Raw genomic sequence first — 8,532 nt, forward strand, 5'->3', positions numbered from 1 at the left:
GCTTTCGAGCGGCTAAGCCACACACCCCCAGAATTTTGTAAACTCATCGCTGTCGACACGGATTACGTGTCGACAGCTAATTAATTAATATATAGCTGGAAACAGTTCCTTGATAGTCAAAAAAAAAAAAAAAGACTAGAAAACAGAACCACAACAAATCAAATTGAATAACTTAGCTTTTGTACTTCTCATCTAACTATAATCATCTCTCAGCAAATGAAATGAAAATGCAACTTCTTTAAAATAACTATGAATATAGTGCTCATATAACTGTCAGTTCAACATATACATTTACAGATGGCAGAGACATCAAGCCAGCTTGCAATACAAAGAGACCATCTCAACCTCTCTCAAAAAGGAACCCTATTAAATATTTACACCCAGAAAATAATCACATCTGAAAATAAAGTAAAGTATAGAATCTTGACAAAATTTAGATCTCAGAGCCAGACTAACAACAACTAATTTCACCCTCCTCTACATCTCCAATGTTGACAGCCGAGATCCATTCCTCAACTTCCTCTTCAAGATCGTCATTCTTTATGAACAAACCTAACCGCTCCAACGGGTTGGCAGGGCCAGAGTGCAGATTATTCCCATACATAACATTAATCAGCATTTCATCAGGCATAGTGATTCCCATCTGGCAGTAACTCAAACTTTCTATATCTTTTAAAATCTCACTGTTATCAATTTCAACAGTCTTCTCCATCTGGATAATAAAGAGAATATATAAAAATTTTAACTGGAGCAACTAATCTGGTAAGAGATATATTACAAATAAAAGGAAACAGTACCTTTTGCAGTGCCAACCGAGCTGCTTCTCTTTCCTTCTCCCTTTGCATTTTCATGTCAGCTTCTGCCTTCATTCGTGCAGCAGCCTCTGCAGCCTTCACATGGGCCTCAATCCTTGCCTTCTCTGTTTAATGGAGAAGTAAAAGAAAAAATATATATATATGACTCAACACCGGATGAAGTAATATAAGGGCAGTGCTTTCATCTTGCCCTCCAACTTCAAGGTATCAGAGATGAAAATGCTATTATATCAAAACACCAGTCCCTATTTGTCTCCCCAAGCTAAATCCATATACCCAACAAGATTATTGGTTTATTCCATATGACATATCAAATATGTTCTGGGAAAATGTCTTAATAACTTCTTCTTTAGCAGTATATTGAATTATTAGACATAGTAATAGCTAATTAGGCTTCTAAATGAATTATCAAATTTTCTATAATATTGGTTTGTTTTGATATCTCAATGGTCATATCTCAGCCATGAAATAGCAGCAATGCCTTCAAATTCTTAAGACCTTTTTTTCTCACCTTCCTGCTGCCTTCTTTCTAATTTCTCCCTTTCCAGCTGCAACTTTGCAGGGTCAATTTGCTTCCCCTGTGTGAAGTAAATATAAAGTCAGCCAAAATTCTAAACTAACATACTGAATTAATCTAAACATTAGTTCAATCATAATGATGTGAGTTATGCAAGTTTACCCAGAAAAAATAAAAATAAAGGGAAGTACATGATCTAGAAGAGCTCTCTGCTGTGCTTTGACAATAGTATCAGCAAAACGACTCTTGAGCATTGCAGCTCGAAGGGCTCTAGTTGGTGACAGCGGTTCCTCAAAAGGAAGACTATTATTTCCTGGATATGAACAAAGCAAAACTGTAGAGTGAAAAGAGTGAAAAAAAAGGTGATCAAGCCAAAAATCTACACGGCTACAAGCTTTATAGAAAGGAAAAGAAGTTGAGAATGTGCACTGAAAAGAACTACAATATTGTCCAGTTGAAACTATTAAGTAAGATAATAGCCAAAGATGTACAAACAAAGCATATCATAGATAGAAGATAATAGAAGAAAACCTTTTTCAGAAATAGCTGGATCAGAAGGTTGAAAAGGAGATATAACCTTGTCACTATCACCAACTTCTACAACTGCATGCCAATATTACAATTAATTAACAAGCATGAAGAGGTGGAAACTGGAAATTAGTAATGATGTAGAAAGAAGGTAAAAGGGATACCATCTAATTCACAACTTGGATCACCCAACCGCGCTCTTGATAATGTCTTTATATGTTCCTGCAGTATAAGATCAATAGGAGCACATACAGGACACTATAATATTGCATCAATTTAAGTGGAAGGAAAAGAATATTCAACATACCAAGTCACAGGAAACAGGACGCTGTGAATAACACTCTCCACCAGGAAATTGTTGAGTGAAGTTGCCTTTGCGAGTCAAGCAGCGACCCATAGTTGCACATGTTGTATCTGCACGATCAGAAAATCTCGGAAGAGATTCAACTTTTGCATCAGCAGATGTAAGTCTTGTTTCACCACTACCTGAATTGCATTTCCTAAATTAGCTTCCTAGACAAGCTTTGCAATGGAAGATTTAAACAAAATTAACAATTGTATTATAAACACCTTTGCATGATCCCTGGGCAGAGTCTTGGCCACATTTTCTTATTACCTGTGCACACTACATGAATATTACAGATTTCAGAAGGCAAAGTAAAAAAAGGAGTAGATGAAGTGAATGACAAACTATTAGAGCATAAAAGCATCAAGAGAGAGACTACTTACATCTAAAAGTTTCGCATCCAAAGAACTCCTCAGCATCTGATGCAACTTGAACAAAGTCTCCTCATTATGCATATCAATCTCCAAATTGATTCTCTCTTCAGATTTTTCAAGCATAAATTCCTTCTGAAGAAAATTGAGCAACCGTGGCGGCATATTTCTTATTGGTATAGTTGCTAAATCTTTTCTTAACTTCAACTTTTCAGCATATGTTAGGGATCTCCTGGATGATAGATTTGAGCACCCAGAAGGTAATTTTACAGTCACTGGCCTCAAACTAACAGTCTGCAGTCCCAAATCAGAGTTTCCTTTTCTCCATTGTCCTTCCAAGGATTTCCATGCTGAACTGAATATATCATCTAATTCCTTGGCCATATTATGAACCTCATTTCCCGGAGGATTATACTGCATTGCGTTTGAGAAAGTTAGCCTTACATCAGCTGCAAACTGATGGGTGCTATTGTATAGCTTGCTTGCAAGGTTGTGCCGTATTGTACCCAAGTCCATTGGTTTGGAGATAATAGAAAAATAATCTGGAATATTCAGTTTCACTGGATCCACAGGATGATTAAATACCCAACCAAATGGATGATTCATCAATTTCATCAAAATATTGGAGCATTGTCTTATTTTGGTGATGCCCATTTTTTCACACTTCCCTTTAGTATTTGTCAAGCCTCCTAAGGGATTCCTTTTGGAGACAACTGTAACAGTTGCTGCTATTGCTTCACACTTCCTAGAAAAAACAGTCTCTTCGACATCAAAATGAAAATCTAAATGCTTTTGTCCTCTGTCTGTCCCAGGTGCTTTCCTTTTCTTACTCATCTCAACCTGATAGTTCTCTTTCCTTGACAACAGCTTAAGAATCTCCTACTGAAAGAATTCAAGAGGTACATATTCAAAATTAATAAAGTCACCTCCAGATAACGTTACCAGTTTATAACAATCAACTTACAAGTTCCAACAGCTAACAAAGAATAAGCAAAAAGTAATATAAACTGGTTTGAAAGCATTTTTGCATGTATCATAATATGTTGTAAGTTATAGTGGCCATTCTTCATGATTAGTAAAATAAGATGACAAACTTACTGTATGTCTATGGCTAAATATAACTCAAATTAAGAACTGGAATTATAGTAATAAAGTAAATGTTCAATATAGGTATCACCAACAGTTTCTATTTGAGAATTCAATTGATTAGTTCAACGGAAATATATGTGCTTAAGATAGCGATACAATTTATATTGGTTAATGATGGACGAATTTCTAATAAAGCATCTATGAAAGAATTGTGAATAATTTAACAATTATGGTTTATCAAAAGTCTCAATTGAATATGGAAAGATATTCCTAAGAAGAAATTTCCTGATACAACAAGCATAAAGCAAAATAGTCTGATCTTAAACTAGATTGAGCATAACAGTCCCTATAGAAGCTTTTTCAATACTACTTGGTCCATCTTGGATTAAACACAAAACATGAACATTAAAAAGCAAGCCTCATATGAAGTGCACATTTTCAAAATCTATCCTATGGAAGAAGGTCAAAAGATTCAAAATAGATTGAGCATAACAGTGATCTTAAACGATTGAGCATACAGTCCCTATAGAAGCTTTTTCAATACTATTGGTCCATCTTGGATTAAACACGAAACATGAACATTAAAAAGCAAGCCTTACATGAAGTGCACATTTTCAAAATCTATCCTATGGAAGAAGGTCAAAAGACTCAAAATAGTTTGTCACAACTGATTTCCACTTAAGAACCAATTTGATACTAAAAAGTAGCCAAAATATTTTTTTAAAAAAAAAAACTGATGAAGATTGTGTCAAAGTCTGACTCAAAAGAGTGTTGTTTTGACTGATCATGAACTTATAATTATTTAACAAGTGTTCTTATTAAGGTTAAAAAAATTGGGATTGGGATCGGCCTTCCGAAAAAATGATACGTATCTGCCAGATCGGCCGTATCGATCGTCTATATCTGATCGAATTTTTTAATTACGTAAAATTCTAAATATTATTTAAAAAATGCAGGAAAACTTCTAAAAATTTAGAAAAAAGTTTACAAAAAATAAGAAAATAAAAAAAGAAAAAGTATGGTGCAATAAAAATTAAAAAGAAGAGGAGATTAGAAAGAAAGTGACCGGAAGAAAATCAAACAAAAGAAAGAGAAACTATAGTGTAGTGAAGAAGAAGAAGAAGAAGAAGAAGAAGAAAAAGAAGAAGAAAAGAGAAGATAAAGAGAGAGAGTGGAAGAAATAAAAAAAATGAGAGAAAAATAAATTAATTAATTAAAAAATTATATCCCAGAGTTAGTTAGAGTTCGCCGGAGTTCATTAGAGTTCGCCGGAGTTAAATCTTTCCGTAAGAGAAATAATGGTTATATGATAAGGAGAGGAAAAGAAAGAAAGAGTGAAAGAAAAACAGAGAGTGAAAGAAAGAGTGAAAAAGAGAGAGAGAGAGAGTTCGGATCGTGGTTGGATCGAGATTGGGTTCGGCCGATCTGGATTGGGTTCGGCCGATCCGGATCGAGATCAGCCGATCCAGCGAACCATGGTTCTTATAGGAAGGAAAAGATTAATCCCCTCTATTCATCTTACATTACATTCTCCAATTAGTTCTTTAAAGTTAGAAGTGCTAATTAACATCCTTGACAAGAAGTCTAGAACCTAAATTGCCTTTAGTGCTTCAAATATTAACAAAAGTTGATTAAAACAAAATGTTACATTTAGAAGTAATACAATATTACCAAGAATGACATTTACAACCAAGATTTCAAGTATCGGAAAGCGGGATTGGGATCAGCCATTTACAAAAAATGATGTGTATTGACCATTTCATTATTGTACTATTTTTTAATTATGATTGTTTTAAGAAAAAGGTATAACATGCAGAAAAAAAGCTAAAAATTCAGAGAAAAAAATGACAAATAAAACAGAAATATCCTCTCCCTCTAAACCAGTGAAGCAGCAAAGATAGTTTTTAATTCTTTTTCTACCTCCCTCTCTCCCTCACTTTGCGGGAAACTCCTTGCCGGAGGTTGATATCACCAGAAAACTACTCATCATCGTTTGATGTCGCTGGATCAAAAGTGATGGGATACGTCAGGAGATAGAGGGAGATTGAAGGGAAAAGAGAGCGTGGGGGAGATGAGGGGAAAATATATGCCTTACCACCGTAATTAACACTATGAGTACCACTACAAATACAATTTCATCAAGAACTAGCCCAATTAGCTTCCCTAGAGTCAAATCAAGAAATATGCGCTTGACCAAAACCCCCGGCTCACCAGATTGCCATAATTACTTTGATCAAATTCATTGCTGCCTCTTCTCAACACAGCGTTAGCTTCCTAAACCCTAACCTGCCTGCCGTTCTTGAAATACTAACAACCCAGACCCCGAATTCTAAGAACTAGTACAGTAGGTTTTCCCTAGAACCAAAATCGACGAAGACATTGAACCGAATAATAACCCTAAACTAACAACCACGGATCGACTAACGTTTTCCCCCTTTTCTTACAGCTAAAACCATCAAATAGCCTCTCCACGATTATTAGAGATCAAGGAAAAGAACACAAAGACTTTGTAGAGAGAGGGAGGTAGACTTACTTGAGGAAGGAGACGACGGAGCTGCCGCCGAAGGTTAGAGAAAGTCGTCGTCGGACGAAGAGGAGAGAGAGTGAGTGAAAGAACTTATACAGGGTTTTACACAATCCGAATCAGCGTCGAGAAAGCTAGGGGAAATTACAATTTTACCCCTACGGTTAGGTCTAAATTAGTAAATTCACTTACACCCCTACTTCTATTTATATCACTTTATCCTCAACTCAAAGATTATATTTGACCAAACTAAACTCGTTAATTTTCCCATTTTATTTTATCAAACCATTCCTCAAATTTTAAACATTTTAAAAAAAATTTGATAAACTTTCTAATACATCTAAAATAATACTGACAAAGATCCGATAAAAACATACATTTGTTTAATTTATTTATATTATATTTATTACCTAAAACTTAATTAATATTATTTGAAAATATTAGCAAGTTTACTTAATCCTCTGTAATTTTATATCTAATGAGTTTTTTATATTTGACATATGATTTGATAAAATATGATGAAAAAAATAACCAGTTATACTTGAGTCTAGACTATAAGAAGTAAAATGATATAAATAAAACTACTTGTAATTTTTCTATATAGATCTCTGATTTATCTTTTGTGATACTGTCGCGACTCAAAATCGAAATTATGACTAGCCTTTAACCTTAATATGCTTGAGATACACGAAGTCTTACTAATACTTCCTAAGTATACAATGGCAAGAATAAATAAACGAAAATGATCTGCTTTATTAAATTTAAACTAATTACAATGAACATAAAATAATGTTATTGTTTGAGTTTCTAAACGAAATAAAATTAATAATTAATCTAAAGCATAAAATCCAAAAAAGCGGAAAGGTAAATAGGTAGATTCTAAGTGGAGGTAGGGTTCGGGTGCATCTTGCTTAGTCACCACGCTAATTATTACCTGAGATAAAAATTAAAAAAAAAAAGAAATCCATGAACCAATAACTATAGCTCAATGAGTAGAATCCACTCAAAAACCAAATAAATTTTAAAATTTTATAGTGTTAAATAAAACCCAAGTTCAACTATATACATAACAACTTGCAACAAGCATGCTTTTAAATAATGATAATGATAACAATATAGTGACATTACTTGTAATCTTGCACAGTTTTAACATATTAATATCTTTCCAATACTTATAATGTCATTTGTCATTGTGTCTATACCTTGTAGATCCATATCAACCAAAAGTCACCTCGAGATGACGCTTAAGACTTTTCCTCATAGTTGATATAGTTAGAGTCATCAGATGATGTCACTATGTGATCAACACACCTTGTCTTTTCTACTAACCGTTGAAGGAGGTTAGAATCACCTAGAATATTTCTCATTCATTTTGGGACTATTCCTTAACTTCGCCGAAGTCACCTAGGAAAGTCACCGTAGTGATCTGATATAAGACATTCTCTTAAACTTTCAGATAGGCTTGAGTCATCACAGAAAACCGCAAGCGATCTATACCGAGACTGTTCTCTAAATCATACTAATACTAGTTTTATTTTTCTTTTCACCAAAATCTATAATTTATACAAGGTATGGTGATGCACTGAGTGTAATAATTAAATGCACACAGAAAATGTAACAATTAAATTTGCACGTAAGAATGAAATAAATAAATTTACACATAATAAATTGCATGGTCTGACAAAGATACGAAGTATAATAAAAATAAAGATGTGAGTGAACCCACTCACTTGAGTCTAGGCAAGACAACTGAAATCTCTAATCTCTAACTCACGTGCTAAATATCACCACCTTTAATAATAATAAAAATTTTGAATTAAAAAAATATTATGATTTTCTACAATTTAACTCAATATTAATTAATTTAGGCCAAAACAAACCCAATAAGTTAAGTTGGCTATAGTTGACCCGTAGCCCTCCTAACCATATACTTAAATGGATTATGCCAAAGGCCCAATACAATTAAGTTAATGGAACCAGGTCGGGTCCTTGGATTCAAATCCAACCTGACCCAAATCCAAAACTTAAAGGAAAAAGGCCAGACTCAAGTCTCGAGTCTACCTTCTTCAATCCAAAGGGAAATCGAAGGGCGAGAGAGAGAGAGAGAGAGAGAGAGAGAGAGAGAGAGAGAGAGACCCCAGTGGTCATTGCCAGCGATTGATCAATAGCCACCCTCAAGCTCCCCAATGTTCTCATGATGTCGTCGTCCTCACGTGATGGAGGAGAAACCGCAATGGCGATCGACTCCATGGCCGACGACCATGGAGTTGTTTGCTACCACTCACCGAGCCACAAGGGCTCTAAGGAAGCACACCACGACACGAGGCCAAAGGCATGAAGCA

General features: G+C 34.7%; 1 protein-coding gene across 3 annotated transcripts; it reads right to left on the reverse strand.

The window, feature by feature from the left end:
* Positions 1-217: 217 nt before the first annotated feature.
* LOC140759586 (transcription factor GTE11-like) lies at positions 218-6,299 on the reverse strand. 3 transcript variants are annotated; one of them, XM_073096188.1, is made up of 10 exons: positions 6,200-6,299; positions 2,590-3,459; positions 2,431-2,476; positions 2,168-2,346; positions 2,025-2,082; positions 1,864-1,935; positions 1,524-1,645; positions 1,327-1,393; positions 798-919; positions 218-712 (listed from the first exon to the last, which is right to left on the reverse strand). In XM_073096188.1, exons 2-10 carry the CDS (start codon positions 3,409-3,411, stop codon positions 452-454), a joined length of 1,749 nt encoding a protein of 582 aa, XP_072952289.1. In that variant the 5' UTR covers positions 3,412-3,459; positions 6,200-6,299; the 3' UTR covers positions 218-451. The 3 variants fall into 3 exon arrangements, with proteins under 3 accessions (XP_072952289.1, XP_072952290.1, XP_072952287.1); XM_073096189.1 differs by having other exon boundaries at positions 2,168-2,274; positions 2,431-2,485; XM_073096186.1 differs by having other exon boundaries at positions 2,431-2,485.
* Positions 6,300-8,532: the final 2,233 nt, after the last annotated feature.

The sequence above is a fragment of the Typha angustifolia genome, chromosome 4 (assembly GCF_048772165.1).
Source record: "Typha angustifolia cultivar Huaian chromosome 4, ASM4877216v1, whole genome shotgun sequence".
NCBI lineage: Eukaryota > Viridiplantae > Streptophyta > Magnoliopsida > Poales > Typhaceae > Typha > Typha angustifolia.

Coding starts and splice junctions, on each gene's coding strand:
- LOC140759586 (XM_073096186.1), bottom strand. CDS start 3,411: ATGAGTAAGAAAAGGAAAGCACCTGGGACAGACAGAGGACAAAAGCAT. Junction 2,486..2,589: donor TGGATGCGAAACTTTTAGAT/GTAAGTAGTCTC, acceptor ATATTCATGTAG/TGTGCACAGGTAATAAGAAA. Junction 1,936..2,024: donor TCCAAGTTGTGAATTAGATG/GTATCCCTTTTA, acceptor ATTGGCATGCAG/TTGTAGAAGTTGGTGATAGT.